General features: G+C 42.1%; 1 protein-coding gene across 4 annotated transcripts; it reads right to left on the bottom strand.

Moving 5' to 3' along the window:
* Positions 1 to 871: 871 nt before the first annotated feature.
* On the bottom strand, positions 872 to 21,726 carry LRP2BP (LRP2 binding protein). 4 transcript variants are annotated; one of them, XM_087724519.1, is made up of 10 exons: positions 21,388 to 21,726; positions 20,930 to 20,990; positions 19,741 to 19,879; positions 17,762 to 17,874; positions 16,489 to 16,596; positions 12,166 to 12,308; positions 11,656 to 11,758; positions 10,775 to 10,998; positions 8,119 to 8,284; positions 872 to 1,121 (listed from the first exon to the last, which is right to left on the bottom strand). In XM_087724519.1, the coding sequence occupies exons 3-10, from the start codon at positions 19,853 to 19,855 to the stop codon at positions 1,056 to 1,058; spliced, it is 1,038 nt and encodes a 345-aa protein (XP_087580645.1). In that variant the 5' UTR covers positions 19,856 to 19,879; positions 20,930 to 20,990; positions 21,388 to 21,726; the 3' UTR covers positions 872 to 1,055. The 4 variants fall into 4 exon arrangements, with proteins under 4 accessions (XP_087580645.1, XP_087580647.1, XP_087580646.1 ...); XM_087724521.1 differs by having other exon boundaries at positions 19,741 to 19,875; XM_087724520.1 differs by lacking the exon at positions 20,930 to 20,990.
* Between the last annotated feature and the right edge of the window lie 92 nt (positions 21,727 to 21,818).

Genomic DNA, 21,818 nt, shown 5'->3' with positions numbered 1-21,818 from the left:
TGTACCCAAGGGGACGCCAGTCCCAAGGGTCTTTTTTAAATTAGTTATACATGTGTACACTGCTAATTTAGTGTTCTTTCTAATGTGCAATGAAATGTTTTTATATATATTGGGCAAACTTTTTTCATACATTTTATAGTAAACAAAAATAATTATTGTGACATAAGCCTACTAAATCAGTATACAACTTGTTAAAACTATATCATCTTAGGCAGTATAGCTAAGTAGTTATAACTGAAGAATTCCTGGCACTTTGATATTCACAAACTGAAAGCACTCTGATGTGACATATACTCAAGGTTTTCCTGGGGTTTTTTTGGAACCACTTTTTTTAACCTAGAAGACAGAATCCATATAAACTGTGAAAAGCCATGCAATAGACTGCCCACATTTTCCTTTTGTTTGTGTCCAACCTGACAATGCATCATGAATAAATAATAGGTTTTCTGTATTTTTCTGTCATTTTCTTCAGCATCTGAAGATGTCATGTGCAGGATTACTTATAGTGATTTGTATTCTTTAGCAGTGTATGAAAGAATCTGGTTTAAGTTAATGAATATATTGTTTGTTTTCTTTGAAGTGTGTTTATGCTTTTTCTTTATCCCTTATCTCGTTCTATATAGAAAATCAGTTCTAATTGAAATCAGTTTTGAGAAACCCAAGAGAATTGCATTCTCTAAACCTCATGATTATGGCAGAATTTATACTTAAGGCAGGGACTAGAGGCTTTCTTTTTCTTTGGAGAGGGTAGCCACTCTTTCATTATAACTACAAAGGATCACAAGAAATATTATGTAAGGCAGAGTATTGACATAGTGCACCGCCTTAACCAAGGATAGCTGATTGCAAATGCCTTTAGAAATGTACTCAATGATCATCAATCAATTTTTATTATATTAACAGAATTGAAGAATAACTTTACAAAGTAATGGTATAACTTTACTGAACGAAATTTATATGCATTACTCTGAATGTAGAATAAGGAAGACAAAAGTTTCTTCACATTAATCAGAACCTGGAAGAAACATGTTGTTTAGATTCAGCGAAATAATATTCTAAATTCTCCCATGATTTGCAGTCAACTCAAGATCAGAAGCTAAAGCAGGATCCAATCGACATGCCTTTAAAGACAGACAAAAAAATATTCTAAAAAAGGAAATTGATCTTGTGTGTCTTCTACAAGGTCACTGTGCTACTAGAGATTGTTTCCTAAGCTTCCTTGAGTTAAATCGTTAAACTAAAAATTATTAAACTAAAAGCAACAACTTTTGATCTCCTTAATCTTCTATTTCCTTTTTTTAATCTCTCAAGATGAACTAATATGGCAAGGTAGCTTTCCCATATAGAACAACTATCACAGAAAAAGTTAAACTAAACTCTTTAATTACAGATGTGTAGACTGGATTTGGCTTTTTTGTCCATTTATCAGAATAATACTGCCTATCCTAGGTTCCCAGGAACCTAGGATAGGCACATACAGTATGTAACAATATTAAAAGCATTGTTATTACTATTCTTGGATTATAAATTCACTGCATTATTGCTGTACTTACAATGAAGACTGGCAATTGGTTATTTTATTTGATGTTTGTAAAAGAAAAATTATTTATAGAGGATGTTCACATTTATTCCAAAGAAAATATCAAATTTCAGTCAGAGATACTTAATTTTTTAAAAATTGAAACACGAACAAGGAGCTGAGTCAAGAATACTACTAAATCATAGCTTGACCTAGTTTAGCACATTCCCTTCATATAATCTTTCAAGAGATTCAAATGCTTTCGCTTCATTTTTGAGTATTTGCAGCTTGCCATGTGGACTGAGCTTGGAGAAAAAGTGAGTGATGTTAACTATACTTACTAATAAGCCAGCTTCAAGCCGTAGCTTATAAAACTATTTTGTTCCCAATAATTTTAAGATTAATAAGTGAAGCCTCCATATAGTTAAATTAATCTAAAAATAGAAGTGGAGAAGGCAGGGAATATATGAACCTGGGAATATGGTAGACTTATTCAGAAACTGGTATTCCCCAAGCTTCAAATCAGCAATAGTGCTGGCTGTAGAGTATACATGCCTTTGATAACCACATGAATAGTAAGAGTATTTATTTAGAATTTGTATGATTATGTCTGTACCATCTATCTTAAAGTAGGTTTTGAAATCTTCCACATCAAGTGGCAGTAAAAAAGAAATGCGCCCAAACCTAACTTGCCTCAAGTAAGTCAATTGGATAATTGAATAACATTTTTATTAGTTCTTTTCAGATATGTTATAAACGGTTTAATTCTCCAACGTTGGTGGAGACAGCGGTCATGCATGGGTTAACTCAGTAACCATAGCACTGAGTCTACCAAAGTGATGTCATCGCCTCAGAGGAGTGTCCTCCCGCTCTTTTAGACTCAGTTCAATCCGAACTGGCTGTGCTAACTGCTTTCTCCTCAACTTTAATAGATATTATAATTACCTTTATTTGGATATTTCTCCTCAACTTTAATATTTAATATTTCTCCTCAACTTTAATCTCCTCAACTTTCTCCTCAACTTTAATAGATATTATAATTACCTTTATTTGGATATTTTTCTAAATTTCACCTAAATTACATCCAAATTGGAAGGAATCAGTAGATAGCCCCTCAGAGCTAAGTCTCTCAATTAGCCCTCGGGCTTCTTGGTGAGACTCACCAGGGCTTTTTTGAGGCTTCTGCCTCCTGAGCTTACCGGCAATTCAGAGGCTCTCCTGCAAGCAGCGCCTCTCAGCAACAGCCGTTGGAGGCTCTGCTCAGCGCTGCCGCCTCTGCTGGCCTCCAGGCCTTTCCCTTGTGTCACCAAGCCCGCAGCCGCTTCCAAGCGCCGCCAGCAGCCGCAAGAGCCGCCAGCTGCTGCCGCTACATGCCACCGCCCCTCAGCGCTCCCGCCTCACCGGATCACTGCTGCGGCTCCCCTTGACCTCCATGGCCTCTCTGCAGAGCCTTCAACGCCCTCATTCTGCAGCCTCAGCTACCTTCTGGCGCCTGGCCCATACGCTCTGTAGCCTCAGTGACCATTTTGTTTTGGCACAAAGATCTCCGGTGGCCATTTTGGGAACTTCAAGGAGTCATGAGTACAGACCATGGCCTCATCTCCTGGCCTTGAGCCACAAGTGCCTCTGCCCACCAACGAGACCCTTTCTTCTGGGACCCACAAATGCAGGCCTGCCCCAGAAACCTCCCCCATGGATCCGTCTCCCAAGGTCCCCAGGGAGACCCATAGGGGTGTAGCCAAGCCACAGGCAAAGGACAGTGCCACCCAGGTTCTTCCCAGCAGGGCCAAAGCCAAGACCAGCCATGCTGAATCCCATCTATTTCAGGCCCAGAGGCCTTCTCAGCCTAGTCCTCCTCCTGATTTATCCTCTGATTCGGAGGATGACCTCTCCCCTGCTGCATCCATCATTCAACCTGAGGATGCCAGGGGCTCAGGCGATTTCACCTGCAGTGGGGATGAATCTGAGGATGGCAGGAGCATCACTCCGGATGAGGAGCCCCTCTACCAAGAGGAAATTTCCCCTCCTCCCCACCGCCGCCACTCTTACTCACCTGGTATGGCAGACATGATATCTGAGGCTATTGAATGTGGCATAGCAGCTGCCTTTAAACATAGGTCTTCTAACCACTCTACTCCACGCAGGTCTGCTTCTTCTTCTTCTGGTTCCAAACCCAGGGATGGTGATCTCTTGGCTTCTTCATCACATGAGCTCCCTGGTACGTCCAGTCACCCTTCGGTTTTTGGCAAAGAGGAACGTCCGGCAAGAGATTCAGATCTCTCGGAAGACGAGGGTCTTCCCCCCCCCGACCCACCTGCATTTGTCAGTTTGTTCAAACCTGCTGTCTTTCACTCTCTCCTCTTTAAGGCCAAGAGGATCGCTGGCATCCCTTCCCCTAAAGCACCTCAAGGAATGGAAGTGGACAAGGCAGACACTACTGACCCCTTCTTCATCCAGCCTAAGGTGGAAAAGGAGGTGATTCCGTCTCCCAGAATCTTCATAGACGTGGTCCAGAACCAATGGGCATCACCAGGTACAGGTCCCCTCTCCAATACCTTGGACAAGTGCCTGTATAATGTGGGACCGGAACTCACCAAGGCTTTAGAGGTACCTTCTATCGACTTACCTATAATTGGCCTTTCTTCTTCTAACGCAGCCTCAGCAGCTCCTGAGGATGCTCTTCGCCCCGAAGACAAGAGAATAGAACAAATTCTGGTCAAGAGTCACCAGGCCTCGGCTTGGGCCATTAGGGCGGGTACCTCTGCTTCGTTCTTTAGTGGCTCTGCTCTCTTATGGCTAAGGCAACTCCAGGCGAGGCTTCGGCCAGGGATTCTAGGGCTCGCAGGGATATTAACAAAATAAAGGCAGCCCTAGAATACACTGCAGATGCTTCCTTGGACACGGCCCATTTTGCGTCCAAGGCCATAGCATCCTGCATCTCCACTCGTCGCCTGCATTGGCTAAAGCAGTGGCAGGCGGAAGCCCGTGCCAAGTGGAAGCTAGCCGCCTCTCCCTATTCTTCACCCCTTCTCTTTGGGGCACCATTGGATCCTCTATTGATAGAATCCAAAGATAAGCGGAAGGTCTTGCAGCCAGCCACTAAGAAACAAGAGGGCCGCAGTCAATCCTTTTATCGCAGGCAGCCCTTTTGGGGTCAGGACGGGGGTTACTCCAGCTCCCGTCCGCAAGGTCAGGCTCCCCCCAGACAGAGCCCTTCCTTTTCCAACAGGTCAGGTAGAAACAGCCAGAGATTCCAGCCCAGAAAGTCATTCAGGGACAATACCAACCGATCCTACAAGAGGCAGAAGTGATTGCCTGGAAGATCTCCCCATAGGGGGACGTCTGTCGACCTTCGCGGATCGTTGGGATGACATCACCAATGACACATGGGTCAGGTCCACGATCAGATTGGGCCTTCTCTTGGACTTGTGCTCCAGCCCTCCGAACCACTTTGTCCCGTGCCCCATATCCAGGGATCCTCAAAAGAGGCTCCTAGTAAAGCAGGCCATCCATCATCTGCTCCTCATTCACGCCATTCAACCTGTGCCAGGTGGGACAAGGGTTCTACTCTCGTCTTTTTACCGTACCAAAGTCTTGGGGGGGGGGGGGCTGGAGAGCGATCCTTGATCTCAAATTCTTAAATCGATTCATCAGGTACAGGAGATTCAAAATGCACTCTCTCCTATCAATCCTAGAGAGTGTGCGCAGACATGATCTCCTCACATCAGTGAATCTCACGGAGGCTTACCTCCACGTACCCATTCACAAACAACACAGATGGTTCCTCTGATTTGTCTATGTGGGCTGTCACTTTCAGTATCGGGCCCTTCCCTTCGGGCTATCATCAGCCCCAAGAGTCTTCACCAAGCTCCTGTCAGCCGTAGAAGCCCACTTACGTGCAAGACCCATTCGGATATTTTGCTACCTGGACGACATCCTCCTGTTGTCCAGATCATGCAACCAGGCCCTGCGGGATCTTCGACACCTTGCAGGTGCTTCAGGAGGTGGGATTCTCCATCAATCGGGAGAAAAATCACCTTGTTCCCACCTCTCATCTAGTGCACTTGGGAGCTCTCATCGACTCCGCTCAGGGGAAGGTCTTCCTGTCTTGGGAATGACAGATCAGCCTCAGGGACTTAGACTTCAAGGTATGGAGGAGACAGCAGGCCTCTCTTCTCCAGCTGTCTCAACTGCTGGGGAAGATGGTCTCTTGCTTCTCCATCGTCCTTGGACGCGGCTTCACAGCCGCTGCCTCCAGTGGTTTCTTCTGCCATTCCAGAAGACCAACAGCAGCTGTTCCCTAGCAAAAGTCAGGTTGACTCCAGAGGTCCTTCACTCTCTGGACTGGTGGATCTCCCCGGCCATCTCTCAGAGGTCCATCTTCAGGAAACCACCTCATCTTGTAGTTATGATGGACGTGAGTTTGATGGGTTGGGGCGCTCACCTGGAGGATCAGATAGCTCAGGGTCTCTGGTCCGATTCCAAACTTTCCCACAGTATGAATTGGCTAGAGTTGAGGGCCATCCATCTGGCTCTCCTTCTGTTCCAGTCTTCAGTTTGCAACACACATGTGCTAATTCGGACAGACAACACAACAGCCAAGGCACATGTCAACCGCCAGGGAAGACGAGAGCAGTTTCCCTCATGAAATCTTTCACCTAGGGATCTGGGCAGAAGTCAACCTTCTCTCCCTCCATGCCAAACACATCTCGGGCTCCAACAACACCACAGCAGACTGGTTGAGCCACACAACAACCGATCCTGCAGAGTGGACCCTCAACTGTCACATCTTCAAACAGCTGTCGACCAGGTACGGGACCCCGGTGCTAGATCTCTTCGCAATGGCATCCAACAATCAACTGCCCAGGTACCTGTCTCGCTACACGACACCAGGCACGGAAGAGACGGGTGTCTTACGATGCAGGTGGCCCCATGGTCTCCTGTACGCCTTCCCTTCCTTCCCCCTGATACAGAGGGTCTTTCAGAAAATGATAGAGGAAGAGGCCAAGCTCATCCTACTCGCCCTCCATTGGCCGCACCGTCCATGGTTCGCGGACCTCTTCAACCTCTTAGTGGGCCCAGAGTGGTGTCTTCCCCTGATACCATCCCTTCTTCACCAGGGATCCATCCACCATTCTGACCTATCTTGGCTCCGCCTAACCGCATGGAGGCTGAGTGGGAGGTCTTGAGAGCGGCAAACCTTTCTGAGACTGTAATTCAAACTATTCAGGCTTCTTGACACCCGGCCACTAATAGAATCTACGAATCAACATGGCAGACTTTCAGCACATGATGCCTTTCTAAAGAGGTTTCGCCCCTGGAGGCTTCGTTTCCCTAGGTTTTGGAGCCTGCAACAGGGACTATATAAAGGACTTGGGCCTAACACCTTACGGAGGCAGGTGTCGGCTCTCTCTTCGGTTCTCTCTTCACCGGGATGAGCCTCTCTCCTTGCACCCTCATGTATGCCACTTCATTAAGGGCGTGTCTAATCTCTGCCCTCCTGTCATTCACCACTTCCCCTCATGAGATCTAACCAAAGTCCTTGACTTTTTCACTGGACCACCCTTTGAGCCTCTTAGGTCGGCCTCCCTGCATCACCTCACATTGAAAACAACTTTTCTGGTGGCTATCGCATGACGGGTCTCAGAATTGGCGGCCCTTTCCATCCATCCCGACTTGTGTACTTCTCACTCAGACCGCATGGTCCTTCGACTTGATCCCACCTTTGTCCCAAAGGTCAATTTGGCCTTTCATCGGTCTCTGACTGTCTTTAAGTGTGCCGAAGCACTCTTTATGTCTTTCCATCCCACAAACAAGGGTCTAAAGGCTTCTCCATCTATGGTTGGATGCTGGATCCAGTCAACCATAACTAGATCTTACCTGATGAATCACCTCACACCTTCATCCAAAATCACGATGCATTCCACTCGCTACATCAGCAGCGTGGACAAGGCAGGCCTCAGTGGAACAGATCTGCAAAGCAGCCACCTGGGTGACCCGCAATTCCTTTATCCACCATTATAAGATGGACAGATACGCATCGGCGGATGCGGCATTTGGACAGTGGGTGCTTCAAGTTCTTCCCTCTTTAAGCTCCTAGCCCAGTCTCATTCCCACTCGGGGACATGCCCAGCTTTGGGATGTCCCATGCATGACTGCTGTCTCCACCAACGTTGGAGAATGGGGCGTTGGTTCTTACTTAATACGCCCCTTCTCGAGGCAGTTGGAGACAGCGGTCATCTCCACCCTTTGGTTCCTGGCCTAGTTCACAGAGGGAATTCTGGAGCTAGGCTAGAGTTTCGGAGGATTGAAAGCAGTCGACTAACGCACAGCAGTCTACTTATCTCCTTCGTCACAAGAGCGGGAGGACACTCCTCTGAGGCGATGATATCACTTTGGTAGACTCAGTTCTATTGGTTACTGACTGAGTTAACCCGTGCATGACCGCTATCTCCACCTGCCTCGAGAAGGGGCGTATCAGGTAAGAACCAACACCCCATTTTCATGTATAATTCTGTTTCATATATCAGAGACAAGTCTAACAGTAAACTTATGGAAGTACACTCACATCCAATTAAAAAGATAGAGCCCCCCCTTACCTTAGAATAATATTTGTTAGCAGCTGTTAAATCTTGTTGGGTTCCTCGGCCAAGCTGGAGGCATCTGGCCAAGTAGAAAGAAGCCATTGCAAGTCCTCTGCTTATGTAAAAAGGAAGACAATCTGTTTCCTCTGCTATCTTTTCAACATTGTCATTTTCGGTTACTCTATTTGGAAATGCACCATAAGGTTAAAAATTAGTAATTTCAGAACATAAAAGTATAATTCAAATAATTAATAAGAACATTTTTGCCGACTTTTTGTATAAAAGTCTAACAGGTCATACCAAAATATGCCATGGTTTATAATGAACAGGTAGTCCTTGACTTATGATGGCAATTGGACTGGAATTGCTGTCATTAAGCAATGCATCTGTAAAGCACAACCATGTTGCCTAGTGATTATAGTCCCAGTTGCAGTCATTAATTGAATTCTACAATTGTTACGTGAAGCAACTTCCTGCTTTCCACACCCAAGCTCAATGGGGAATTCAGCAGGAAGTTGCAAGTCCCAGGCAGGAAAGTGACTGGCTGCTTCCAGGTGGGGGATAAAGTGAGGGATTTGTGGAGATATAGGGAAGGGGTAGAGGGTTCATGAGAAGCACAGGTTGGGGAGGGTATGTGAAGGTACAAGGGAAGCAGAGCAAGGTGGGAGAAAGTGTGAGCAACTGACACTGCAGTGGTCGGAGACAGTTTGAGGATGCAAGAGAGGTATTGCATGGGTTGTGGAGGGTGCGGGGGAATGCACGGGAGGCAGCACAGGTCAAGGAAGGTGTACAAGGGTGCAAGGGAAGCACAATAAAGGTTGGGGGGAAAGTGCAAGTGGCCTGTGGGGTGCAAGCGCAGGGGGACTGGGGAGAGTGCGCAGGTGGGAAAGACTTACCCAGCACCTAGCAATCTTCCCTGCTGGGGAAGTGTGTTAGAACTCCACATTGACTTGGGATTGAAGGATAAAAAAGTTTGGGGAAAAACCATAACTTTGTTTTTATAAATGATCTTTACCCCAAGATTATTGGCAACATCTACAATGCATAAATAGTTTGTGAACATACAGTACCATAACTTGCTGAGATGGCCAAATTAACATGTTTTATTAGAGAAAAGAAAATAGCTACAATACATTTGTTATCTTGTTCTATTTACATTCTTTTCATTTCTTTTTATTATTGTAAACTGCCTAGAGTAGCCCCACTGTGAGATAGGTAGCAAATAAATTGGATGGATAGATGATGGGAGCCAGCCCCTTGAATTGGACCTGGAAGCAAACTGGCCGCCAATGCAGCTTATGGAGCAGACTTGTAACATGTTCTAGGAGTGCACATAACTGCCTGCACCACTGCATTCAGCACCATCTGAAGCTTCCGGATAATGTTATAGGGTGGTCCCTCGTAGAACGACTTGTGATCTATGATTTTGATAATTCGATAGGATACATTGTAGAAAGAAGAGAGTCACAAGGTAACTTAGAGAAAGAGATAAATATACAATTGTACTGTACTTACAACTACTGTAACAAGATCAGAAGCCACTTTATCTTTTTTATTCTATTTTTTTCCTTTTTACACTTTAGATTTTTCTTAATATCTAATTTCTTATTTTTCCTTCTTACTTTATTTTAGATAATATTATTTTTTCTTTTTCTTTTGAAACCTTTCAATGACATTAACATTAAAAAGAAAACAGAGAAGTTGCAAATTATGATCAGGTGATGACAGGTGCTGCCACCAGTATTAAGTTGTCAGGTACCCAGATTGATCATGTGACTATGGAGGTATTCAGATGGCAAGATCTTCAAGAACTGGTCATAATCACCAATCATTCAGCACCATCGTAACTGAACGAATAGTCATAAGGTCGAAGACTGCCTATACTTTTATGTACCGTATTTTTCAGAGTATAAGACACACCTTTTTCCCTCAAAAAAGAGGGTGAAACTCTGGGTGCGTCTTATTCACTGAATAGCTTTTTTTGGCCTCCCAAAACCCAATGGCCATGTATAGCCTTTAGGCGGCTTCCAGAGTGCTCCTGGGGGCTGGGGAAGGCAGAAATGAGCGAAAAATGGGCTGTTTTTTGCTCAATTTCCCCCCCCCCCGAGCACGTTATAAACTGCCTAAAGGCTATGCATGTCCTTTTTTTTGACAAAATATGGGCCTGTTTTTTGCTTGGTTTTGCTCTATCCCACCCCACCCCCCAGGAGCACTCTACAGGCCTCCTAAAGGCTATTCATGCCCATTGTTTGACAAAAAATGGGCCCGTTTTCACAAAAAATGGGCCATTTTGGGGGGTCTGCAGAGTGCAAAAAGTATTTTTTTTAATTTGCCTCTTTAAAATCTCGGTGTGTCTTATACTGTGATGCGTCTTATACTCCAAAAAATACGGTAGTTATATATATTCAGAATTAATGTAGTGTAAAAGAATAGCAATTACTAATTGCTCATAGATATGAAAAGCTGTTATATAAAAAAAATCTTTATATAACAGGAGAGATTTAAAAATGTTTAGTTTTAATAATGCATTATTTTTAAATAATATACATATCACATAGCATCTGAAATACATATGCTGAACTCTTGCCAATTAGATGCAAATATTCAGTAGTCTACCCACATAAGTACTGGTGAATTTAGCTTGCCCTTGAAGAACTAACTAAAAATTCACCTTTTGGCAAACTCGGCCGCTTTTATAAAACATTTTCTTTTGTAATAATACTCCACCAAATGGCCTTTAGCATAGACATTTCCTCGATCTGATGCCTGATTGAGGCACTCCAAAGCAGCCTTCAAGTTATGACGTACGCCATGTCCGTGAAGATACATAATCCCAAGGATGCCTTGAGATTCCAAGCTTCCATTCCCACAAGCTTCTGAGTGCCAAAAGAATGCCTGCAGAAAAACAATTTTCCAAAAATCATTTGGGCGGGAAGAAGAAAAAGATTTTTGCTATATTCAAGCTATGTGGATTAATAGATGCAGAGCCAAGGATTATGCTTCAGGTTTAGTAACTGCCTCTGTAGCTACCCAGAAATATGAAATTGTCAATCTTCAAAATGGCAGTGATACTATATATGTAGCTTACATTCTTTAGCAGTTGCCTGTGCTGTTTAGATAGAAAATAATCCTGTTTCATTATTCTGAAAAATGAGATACCATATTTGCAACTTAAAATAAATGTAATGTTTTTTATACACATAATTCTATTTCCAAGCTGCCAGATATTTTGTTTAGGTCTTAAAACAACAGTGAAACATAGTACTATTTTTTTTTTAGCCAGTAGATAAAAAAGATAAATCACTCAAGAATGTTGTTTGAGCCTTTGACCCAAAATCATCCAGTGAGAGTCTGTGGCTGATGGTAGATTAACCCTGGGTTTCTCCAGTTCTGGTCCAACTCCTTAATCACTATATTATATTGGGTCTCTGTAGTTCTGTAGATTTTCCAAAAATCTTGCTGCCTCTTCTTTACATTTCCAAATGGAAAGAGACTTCAATTGGTCAGTTGGATGCAGGGCTTGGAATAAAACTACCCCAAAGACAAAGCTACCTTTTTAAGATCCTTAGCATTTGCTGAATACAACATTCCAAGTGTACTCTGAGCCTTTACACTTGCTTTTGGGTTCCCATGATCTGCAGCAATAAACCATAATCTAGAAAACAATAGCAACAGTGATGTGATTAGATTATTCCTTTTTTCATTCATAGCCATGTGGAAGCTTCTCAGATGAGATGAACTTAACAGTTCTTCAAAAGTCATCAAACTGTAACTAAGCAATCCCACCCAGCATAACCAATGCTAAAGCATTTTGGGTGTTGTAGTTCAACATCACTGGGAAGAGCACTAGTCTCTTATCCATGCATTGACATCAAATTGGAACAACAGCCGTGAACTTATTTTAATTGTTAACACACTTCTCCATCTAGAAGCACCCAAGGATGATGCCTCAAAATGGGGACATTTATGCTGAAATCATGGCTCAGACTATATTATTATAGTTTGCTCCAAAATTATCAGGCTGATATGCCCATACATGGATGCATTATAAAGAAAGGTTACCTTTCAGCTTCTTCTTCAGAAAATTGAGTCCCACGTCCTTCATAGTAAGCTCGGCCAAGGTTGTATGCAGCAGCAAATTTTAAATGTCTTGCTTTAGGGGAGTCAGAGTCGAGAATCTTCCTCATATATTCAACTCCTTTCTTCTACAGGTGAACCAAAGCAAAGAATAAGTGATCCTGTCAAGACATGAATCACTTGTGAACAAGCAGCCCACTTGCATTCAGACCAAGTAATGAAAGGGTCTGTTGTTTGAGATGAAATGTTACAACATTTAATTGATGGAGATATGATGCCAACAGCAATTTATATTGAGCTGAAACCCAGAGGATCCCCCCAAATGAGCAAAAAATGGACTCATTTTTGTCAAAAAAATAGGGCATGCATAGCATTTAGGAGGCTTATAGAGTGATCCTGGGGGCTGGGGGCCCAAATTGAGCAAAAAATGGCCTATTTTTCGCTCATTTCTGCTCTCCCCAGTCCCAAGGAGCACTCTGCAAGGCTCTTAAAGGCTATGCACAGCCATTTTGGTGAAGGGAGTGGGGGGTTGGGAGGCACAAAATGCTGTATTCCGTGTATAAGACACACCCAGATTTTCAACCTCTTTTTTGAGGGAAAAAGGTGAATTTTATACTCTGAAAAATATGATATGTCAGTTTGATTCTGAACGGCTCAAGGTTGACTCAGCCTTCCATCTTTCAGAGATCGGTAAAATGAGGAACCCAGATTTTTGGGGCAATATGCTGACTCTATAAACTGCTTAGAGAGGGCTGTAATGTCCTATGACAGTGATGGCTGATCTTTTTGTCGTCGCGTGCCAAAAACACCCATAATGCAATACATGTGTGAATCCCCCCCACATGGACCCCAACCCCCCCCCACATATGTGTGTGACTCTCCTGTGCATCATCCCCACGCATGCATGCCGCTCCATGCATGCATGTACAACCCCTGCACATGCATGCATGACCCTCCTGCGCTCCTCCCAGCCCTGCACATGCACAATTACCCTGGCAAGCAACACCCCATGCATGCATGTGCGACCCCACACACACGTCTCCGGCATGCGCCCTGCGTATGCATGGCAGAGACCCGAAAACTAGCTGGCCAGCAGGAGGCGCGCGCATGCGCACTGGAGCTTAGCTGGGGAGATGGCTTGCGTGCCTGCTGAGAGGGCTCTGCGTGCCACCGGTGGCATATGTGCCATAGTTTTGCCATCACAGCCCTATGAAGAGGTATAAAATTTCAAGTGATGTTGCTATTTCAATTACAAAGCAGTATAATCTTTAGCAACAATTATCGAAATTCAAAGCAAGAAATCTTGTATAAATGAGCTTTTATAAAAAGGACTTTTCATTTCAGAAAATCATAATGGTCTGGCTTTGAAAATTAAGCTATTGCTACCCTAACAAAACGGGGTTGCCGGTGGCTCAGTGGGTAAGAAACTGAGCTTGTCGATCAGAAAGATTGACAGTTCGGCAGTTCGAATCCCTAGCACCGTATAACGGAGCTTTCATTACTTGTCCCAGCTTCTGCCAACCTAGCAGTTCGAAAGCACATAAAAAATGCAAGTAGAAAAATAGGGACCACTTTGGTGGGAAGGTAATAACGCTCTGTGTGCCTTCAGCGTTTAGTCATGCTGGCCACATGACTACAGAGACTACAGAGTCTCTGTAGGCATCTTTGGACAGTGCTGGCTCTTTAGCTTTGAAACGGAGATGAGCACCACCCTCTAGAGTCAGGAACAACTAGCAAATACATGCGAGGGGAATCTTTAACTTTACCTTACCCTAACAAAATACATTTTAAGCCAGCTGGGGAAAGTTTTCCATATTAATAGTAATCTCAAATCTGTCCTCTGCCATTCGTGGCTTTGAATTTACAAAAACCTTGGCAGATTCACCTTAAGCTTTGTGGCCTATAAGTTTAGAGATGGTTGCCTCTCATAGGTTTTCATAAACCACTTGTTTAAACTTATCATTTACACTAATAGATGCCTACAGGGATCCAAATATATTCAAGCAGTCATCATCTCTATCATCAAGTCACAGAGAAATAGATCTCTGTTACTCAGAATCTTTGCTTTCTTTATTGCACAAAAAATTGTGTGGAAATCCCTTTTTTGGCCTCACTACTTTTGAAAACAATGATTTCCAGGGGGTAGTGATGAAAGTGGCAGCATAGTGACACAAGCTAGCCCCTTTTTACATGTATTGTGAGACTACAAAGAGGGCAAAATGTGTTGTGTGATGCTGTAATGCTGCTTTCATCACTGACAAAAGGAGCTGGCTCCTGCAGATAGCTATGATTCAAATCATGCTCTCTCTGAAACCTAACCCATTGTCTACATAGATCTACACTGACAGTTAACTTAACTGTACACTCTAGTATACACTCTAAAACAAATAAGTCATTTGAATAGACAGTTTTTCCAACTATAACAAAGCATGATGTTTTGGATTTCACATCATGAACTTAACTTTACAGCCATGTTTATGACAGGTATGTATATTAGTTTTTAATCTAACATTCACTCCAATTTAAGACAAGTCTATTCAATAATAAAAATGACAAGGAAGACATAGTTCAGCTGCAGTCATATATTTCTTGGGAAAGAAAAGCACGTCCCTTGAATTTTCATTATTAAAAACAATTGACTGCTTAGTGTAGTTAATTGGCAACTGTATAATCTCAAGGCATACATTTATTAAACATTTGAAAAATAGGTAATTTGAGGATCCATAAATGAACACAACTTAGTCCCTGAAGAGAAGAGAATATCACAGTTAGAAGAGACCTTGGAGGTCAAGAGTCTAACCACTTCCTCAAGCAAGAAACACTTTACCCTTTCAGATAAATAGCTGTCCAGTCTCTTCTTAAAAGCCTCCAGTGATGGAGATTCCCAATTTCTGGTTGATTATTCTCACTGTCAGGAAATTTCTTGTTAGTTCTAGGTTGGAACCCATTTTGATTAGCTTCCATCTATTGTTTCTTGTCTTTGCTTTGGGAAATAAGTTGATCCCCTTTCTTTGTGGCAGCCCTTCAAATATTGGAACACTGCTATTGTGTCACCCCTGATCCTTCTTTTCATTAGACTAGCCATACCCAATTTCTGCAACCGTTTATCATATGTTTTAGTCTCCAGGCCCTTATCATTTTTATTGCTCTTCTTTGCATTTTATCCAAAGTCTCAACAACTTTTTTTATAATGTGATAACCAAACCTGGAGACAGTATTCCGGGTGAGATCTTACTAAAGCTTTGTAAAGTGGTGCTAGTACTTAACATGATCTTGATTCTATCTCTGTTAAGTCATCCTAGGAGTGCATTGGCTTTTTTGGCTGCTGCCACACACTACTGACTCATATTTAAATGATTACCCACCAGGACTCCAAGAATTCTTCCACTGCTATTGTGCAAATTTGTACCTGTACTTTTTGTTTGTCTTGCCTAAGACTGTACTTTTCTCTACACTGAATTTTATTTTATTGGATAGGGTCTAAAGTTCAAGTCTGTCGAGATCCATCTGCCAGCTTAGTGCCATCTGCAAATTTGATGAGTTGCCCTTCTATTCCTTCATCTAATTAGTTTATGAAGATATGGAAAGGACTGGACCTAAAATGGAACCTTGGGATACCCCACTGCTTACTTTCCTTCATGTAAATGTAGTTCCATTAAGGACTACACATTGAGTGTGATTTGTCAGACAATTACAAATCCTTCTTGAGGTGATCTCCCACATTTTTGTAGCTTGCCAAGAAGTAGGTTGTGGCCTAATTTATCAAATTCCTTACTGAAAATCCAAGTATACTATGTCCATTGCATTTCACTAGTCCACTAATTTAGTCATTTTGTCAAAGAAATAAGATTTGTTTGGCATGATCTGTTTTTGACAATGTCATGTTGTCAAAATGGATTATTCATGCAGAAGATTCTCGCAGTGTCATTGGTGTTCTGCATTTTGCATATGCCATATAGGCAATTCATATCTTGTAGATTTGTAGCTACCTCCCATGTTCTATACAAAGCTATTTGTAAAGTGAAGAGACACCTTTAGGATTTCCATCTCTGCATTTTTGTGTTTCCTGTGTTTCCTGTAATTAAGAAATGCCTGCATTCCTAAGGACTCTGAGAAATATACATGCAAACAAATGCCGAATTTCAATACAGAACTTCATATACTGAATCATGGAATTAAAAGATTTGCACAATTTCATTCCATATGCATTTTTCTTGTTCAGAATTTGTGCTACTATTGAATAATAAATTTATGTATATTATTTATTTATGAAAATTAATGAATATCTACTTTCTAGTTGCAACTTACAGCATTTGGAGGAGTTCCCAATCCATCGTAGTACATTACACCCAACTGATACATGGACTGAAAATCCGTGTTTTGTTCAAAATACAATAATGCATCTTCATACCGTTTCTGTAGTAGGCACATAGAAAATCAAATGTTTAGGATTAAATCAGCTAGTAAATCTTACAAACTGCTGAATCTTTCAGAATATCATTCCTATCTAGATATTATATTCTTAATTTAAAATAATTAAAAGAGTGACTATGCATCTTAAAATTTGAAATTAAATGCATTAAATGCAGGTACTTCATCAAATTCAAACAACAGTAGGACGTGAAAAGATAGTAAGTAGAAGAAAATGCTTACAAGAGATATTTATAACTGATTCCTTAGATCCTCAGAACACAAAGAAAAGCCTAACAGCAACTAGGTTTCTGAATGGAAACTTTGCAAAAGAGTAAATTGCTTGGGTCCAAATTCTTGGATCTGCATTTGCAATAAGATCAGTGCATATTTGTCCACTGAAGAAGACATTCTGGAAGCTATGTTGTAGAAAACATGCTTCTTCGTTCTGAGTTCTAGGTAATATTAGTAGGAGATTGTTATTACACCCACGCATCCAATCACCTTGGCCACTCTGTGAATAGCACAGACTAATTAGGCCATTGTTTTCGTTCTATATGCTTCTTATGCAATGAATGACAGCATCCTTGTCACATTTGTTGAATAGATCATTGGCTTTTGTGTTAAAAAGGGGACACTGTGCAATGTGACCCTGGATTCCTATTGTCTATCAAACTGGAATCCTTGCAGTACCCAACAACCCAAGTAAGCATGACAAATGGTGAGGAATACTTGGGAATTAAAATTTTAGTAATATAAGTGAGTGCCACAGGCTGTCTACTCCTGGATTAGAATATGGATGCATAAACTAAGACCACACATCAGTATTTGCAACCCATTGAGCAAGACATACTGGCCTGATTTACTTATTATTCTTAATCAAATTCAGGAGTGTGTGAACCAAACCAGTAGGACAGCTTTCCATATTCTTAATTACACTAAAATCAACTATTTTCTCACACTTGAAGCTATTCTACTATGTTGGAAATATCAAACTCCCCAGCTATTAAGACCACTGAAGTTGGAAATTATAAATGCTACCGTTTCTGGAAAGCACCAACATGGGGAAGTGAGTTCTAAAATAGTAGCATGCAATTGTCCTTAATCCATGCTTTTGATGCAGTCTCCCTCCAGCATTTTTTACATTCTTTTAGAAGTTGTAGAATTTCACCTCTTCAAAATAAAGTTGCCCTTTGAGAAAATATGCCAGTGGCTCTCCATCTTTGATTCGTTTTTCCAGAAGTTGTTCAGCCTTTGCAAACAGAAAATTATGATCGGAAGCACCTATTTAAAAACAGAAACAGCTGTGGTTGTTTATGAAATAATCAGCATATAAAATCGATGCGGGGAAGCTTTTTGGATCAAAAGTTTCATTTTTTCTTAATGGCCATTTGTTGAAGCTGCATGTTAGTAATATACAGGATGGAAATTAAACTCATTTATGATAAGGAATGAATGAACAGAAGAAGTAGCATAAATAAAATATAAGGAGCTGGATCCAGAGGCCTGGTAACTTGATTAAGCTAGGAAGTAGACAGAGCTGTATTATAGGTATAAAGCCATGTTAAAAACTCAGTTCTCATCTCTTGATATTTTTCCTTCAACTCTGTGCTTTTTTAAAGATCCTGTAGGCAAAGAAAATGGCCCCAATTCAAAAATCATTGAGCACAACATGTAACTATGCAAATGGTTACTTAGTTTTGAAAATACTGTTCATGCTGTGGAAGAAAAGGGGCACATTTCCCCTCTCCTTACTCTGCAACTCAATGCTGACTGCATTGCCTGTCAGGAAATGAAACATGAAAATGCAGTCCATCGTTCATTGTGCTATGTGGATACCATATTTGTAGGTGGAATACTTCAAGAGGAATCTTACACAGAAAGCTTGGATTTTGATGTGCCTAAACTTCAACATTATTTTAATGTAAACTTGACACTGAAATGAAAAAAAAAGGGAAAAAACCTCTAAATGAAATGCAAGCAGGAGTCATTGATCACATCAACAGTTCTTACTTGCATGTCAAAATACAAAAAATAGAAATAGAACAACACTCCATCAAATATGTTCCCACTCACATAACTGTCCCTCCATTTGTCCAAGGAAAATGTTACATAATAAACCGCAATACCATAAGGGGAAAGTGAGGTATATAGGTAGTCCTTGATTTACAACCACAATTGAGTCCAAATGTTCTCTTGTTAAGTGAGACATTTGTTAAGTGAATTTCGCCCAATTTTACGGCCTTTCTTAGCTCAATTGTTAAGTGAATCACTGCATTTGATAAGTTAGTAACCCAGTTAAGTGAATCTGGCTTTCCCATTGACTTTGCTTATCAGAAGGTCACAAAAGGTGATCACTGTGACCGTCATAAATATGAACCAGTTGTCAAGCATCTGAATTTTGATCACACTGATCATGGGGATGCTGCAAAAGTCATCACTCTGAAAAACGGTCATAAGTCACTTTTTTTGGTCCTCTCGTAACTGAACGGTCACTAGATGAACTGTTGTAAATCGAGGACCAGCATTTCTTTATTTTCTCAACAAATTCAATGAAATATAGTCCCCCAACAAAGAGTGAATGCTTTGCTGAGAAGCACTGTGGTGCTATTGATATGTCTGACCCTACAGAGCTATGCATATACGTAGTAGTAGGAGAGACGAAATGTAGGGTGGTTTACACTGAGAAATAAATCAAAAGGCTCAAATTTGCCATGGTTTTATAGTCTCGTTTAGCTGTTTAATTAAACAAGGATTTTATCCCATGTATAATAATTAGCCAGAATTTTCTAGTAGTATTTTTGTTCTGGCTACAAGTATGGTAATAGAGGACACAGAAAAAAGAATGATTCCCTGGAAGATTAGCTAATTTATAGAGGGCAGCAGCATAAGCCCTCTACCTTTCTTGACAAAAAGAAACTGCCATTTTAAAGAAGAGAACCTGAGACACTTAGCAAAAAGCTCTCTTCCTTTTCTTGGCAGAAGTTCAGGCTGTTTATTACAGTTCCTTTAATCTTGTTTTTCCATTTCTTCAGGAAACAAGAGTGTGACCTCTTATAATTTAAGCACTATGAAAGTATCCCTACACCTTATCCCATGATAAAAAAAAATAAAGAACTGTGAAAGCTAGAAAGTGTATTTTTTTGTTACCTTGGTAGGATAGCCATTGTAAACTATCCAATTCAGTAGTGGACTCCTTTAAAATGCACTGTAGAACAGCCTCAGTACTATGTTCACGAGGCAGAGGTTCACTGGTTGGCTTCATTTTTCTCTTTTATATTATTCCTGTCTAATAAAAATTGAGGAACATACTCAAACCTTGAGAAATGGTTACTTCCTTCACCTTTAATCCCCACTTTCCTTAGGATACCAGCCTTTTTTTCCAAAAGTTGCTTCTTACATTGATTTCTAATTATTTCCCATTGACCTCATTGGGTAAGCATATTTACATATTTATTTATTCATTCATTCATCAAACTCATGATTCTGGATTGCTATCAGTGTCAAAATATAAAGTCACAAAAAGTAGAAAAACAACAACACACATAGAAACAATATCCATCATTAAAAACAGACCCACTATTCACAAGTTAACCCAACTCAGCCACACTCCTGATGATAAAGAACTGACCATATAGAGGTAACCCCTGGGTTATGACGGCAATGGGGACCAGGATTGCCTGCATACATGATGCAGTCGTAAAGTGTTCTGTCATTGCTTAGTGATGGCAATCTTGGCAACTCCTGTGGCATAACCCTAAGATGGGTGGGTTGCAGAGGTGGTATTCAACAGGTTCTGGAGAACTGGTAGCAGAAATTTTGAGTAGTTCGGAGAACCGGTAAATACCACCTCTGACTGGCCCCGCCCCCATCTATTCTCCGCCTCCCGAGTCCCAGCTGATGGGGAGGGGATGGGGATTTTGCAGTAACCTTCCCCTGGAGAAGGGTGGGAATGGAGATTTTACAGTATCCTTCCCCTGCCACACCCACCAAGCGATGCAGGCCCACTAAGCCACGCCCACAGAACCGATAGTAAAAAAAAATGAATCCCACCACTGGTAGGTTGTTAAGTAGGATGAGTCAGAATGTCAGGTAAGGAGCATGGGATGTTGTGTTGGGAAATGCGTGGGGGGGGGGGGCAGGGACATCCTCTGAGAGCCAGCAGAGCTGATAAACTAGGAATGCCAGAAGAGAGCCTGGGTGCCTGGGCACTGATTTAGCACTGGTACTACAATGCTGCTTCATATTCCAGTTGTGGTTAATGGGTTGTAGCAAAATATGCATTCTTTTTAACTATACTATGCAACTCTTTGATTTTTTATTCATTGTATTACCTCACCTCTCTTCCAGAGGCTTAAAGGGTCTTCCCAGCATACTCAGAGACTTCTAATTGTACACCACTGGAACAAAAATAAGGACATTCCTTGACTTCCAACATTTTGACTACAGAGAATTTCTAGAATTACAAGATTTTCAAGAAGAAGCAACAGTGGAGGCAAAACAAACTTAGCAGTTTTGCCAATTCCACATTAACTCCTCATAATCCTCGACTTACGACAAGAGAGAGAGAGAATGCGCAAAGCGCTTTCCCACTTCCACCAAAGCCTTTCCCGAATTAAGGACTAGGGCACCGCAAGAGTTAACCGTCTGGGTCTCGCTTTTTAAAGTCCTTTAGATAATCATTACTTGGAAACGTGCTACTTGGATTGCTGACAAAAGTGGCGTGAGAGGGGGAAAAAGGAGAAGAAAGCAGCAAAATGAGCCCGCCCGATTCAATTCCCATGAAGTGTGACTCACTGAATTCACCGACGGTGCCCATCGCGAATTGCGCCCTCCCGCAAGTAGTCGCAGGGAGCCGACACATAGGCCGCGCGGCAAACCACGCGTCGCTTAGCAACACTGGTACCAAGCGTTTCCCCAAAGGCCCACGCCCTGCCATCGCCCCTCCTTCTCTTTCACGGCCGCGTGAGCATGCGCACACGCTGATAGAAAGGCGGGGCAGCGGAAGGCAGGGAAGGCTGATTAAAGGGTGTTCAGTCACGGCAACCGGCCACTTGAGCGTGGGAGGGCGGGGTTGCTCGTTCTGGGGCCCTATTTTCAACCTTGGCAACTTTTAAGATGTTTGGATTTCAACTCCCAGAATTCCCTGGCCAGCCATGATGCAAGCCGGTGCTCGTCCTCTACTCGCAGCAATAGAATAGAGCAAGCACCTCAAAAAATAGTAGATA

The sequence above is a fragment of the Thamnophis sirtalis genome, unplaced genomic scaffold (assembly GCF_051295495.1).
Source record: "Thamnophis sirtalis isolate CommonGarterSnake01/CBP01778 unplaced genomic scaffold, rThaSir2_p1.2 scaffold_10, whole genome shotgun sequence".
NCBI lineage: Eukaryota > Metazoa > Chordata > Lepidosauria > Squamata > Natricidae > Thamnophis > Thamnophis sirtalis.
Note: the sequence above shows the minus strand (reverse complement) of the source record. Positions and strands in the feature narration are given on the sequence as shown.

Coding starts and splice junctions, on each gene's coding strand:
- LRP2BP (XM_087724519.1), bottom strand. CDS start 19,855: ATGAAGCCAACCAGTGAACCTCTGCCTCGTGAACATAGTACTGAGGCT. Junction 12,309..16,488: donor TGGGAACTCCTCCAAATGCT/GTAAGTTGCAAC, acceptor GTTCACCTGTAG/AAGAAAGGAGTTGAATATAT. Junction 11,759..12,165: donor TCTGAAGAAGAAGCTGAAAG/GTAACCTTTCTT, acceptor ATTGTTTTCTAG/ATTATGGTTTATTGCTGCAG.